The sequence below is a fragment of the Lottia gigantea genome (assembly GCF_000327385.1).
Source record: "Lottia gigantea unplaced genomic scaffold LOTGIsca_414, whole genome shotgun sequence".
Lineage (NCBI taxonomy): Eukaryota > Metazoa > Mollusca > Gastropoda > Lottiidae > Lottia > Lottia gigantea.
The window spans coordinates 6,133-7,202 of record NW_008709441.1 but is presented as its reverse complement, the minus strand read 5'-3'; the positions used below and the strand labels follow the sequence as shown (position 1 = coordinate 7,202).

The 1,070-nt window shown below is 39.1% G+C and overlaps 1 protein-coding gene across 1 annotated transcript in view; it reads right to left on the bottom strand.

The window, feature by feature from the left end:
- LOTGIDRAFT_175806 (hypothetical protein) overlaps positions 1–1,070 on the bottom strand; it is a gene marked incomplete at both ends in the record, with an annotated part of 31,925 nt that overhangs the window by 26,856 nt on the left and 3,999 nt on the right. The window contains 3 exons of the mRNA XM_009060324.1: positions 196–410; positions 523–695; positions 810–897. Of these exons, the coding sequence (XP_009058572.1) occupies positions 196–410; positions 523–695; positions 810–897 (476 nt within the window). The remainder of the gene's footprint in view (positions 1–195; positions 411–522; positions 696–809; positions 898–1,070) is intronic.

Sequence of the window (1,070 nt, the reverse complement as noted above, 5' to 3'; positions counted from 1 at the left end):
AGCTTCAAGCTCTTCATCCTTTGGTAACAAGAAGCCACTCTGTTTGTACAGGTACTCAATTCCAATCAACTCCCCTGTATATTCTGCTGGGATCATGTGGACAGGAACCAGCGACTTGTTGTGGAGTGATTGGCTGAGAGAATTCACTTTCTGCGTTAACCTAAAGTCGAACTTTCTAAATGGTGTTGGTCCTACATTCATGGCTGCTGCTGACCGTAGGTAGTTCCATCTTGATACACCATCTAGAAGGTAAGCCTGGAAGTTGACAGCACTTGCGGAGGTACCAGGAATAAACTTCACCATGTGGCTGTGGAACGACTCCAGAGATGTGGAACCTCTGGCACAGCGATACACAGGAAGTTTCTCCCTACCTTTCGACATGTCACCTGTCACTGTATAAAGCTTGAGGCCTAGAAAACAAATAAAAAAGGGAAACATATTAAGACTAATTTAGCATTTGAAAATTATTTCACTGGTTTAGATATCAAAAGATACAATTTTCAGTTTTTATGTTTAGTTTACCTTCCATATCTTGTATGCAGGCAACATGCTTTTTCTGCTCGCTCCAGATTGTGTTGAGCACTTCCTTCAGAATGGCAACACCAAGTGAATCTGTTACCCCTGTCAAGCTCAAAATAAGGGATTCAATTTCCTCCGTTGTTTTCTTTACACCCCTCGTTCTTCTGCGACAATGCCTATAGAGTAGCAGAAATAATTCAAATATATTTTTAGATTACTACTAGACTGGTCATCGGATTAGAATTTACATGGATTATCTTTCTTTCTTAATTATGTTAATTATAATTTACCTCTCTAATTCTCCCTTAGTTATCGCCTTGTTTATAGCAGACTCACTCGGATTTGGAATACCAGAGGCTTCTATTTCCTTCTTTTTGGCTTTTTGTAAATGAAAAAAGAAGGGATTTTCAAGTTAAAGGGGCAGTCTGATTTTTTAGTTGAAAGTTTTTACTTAACTCCACATACCTTAAGATTAGCTAAATCTGTCTTGTCCCATTCAAATATGGATAGCCGGGACATGAAGGTGCCATATAATGGATGACTCTCTGAAG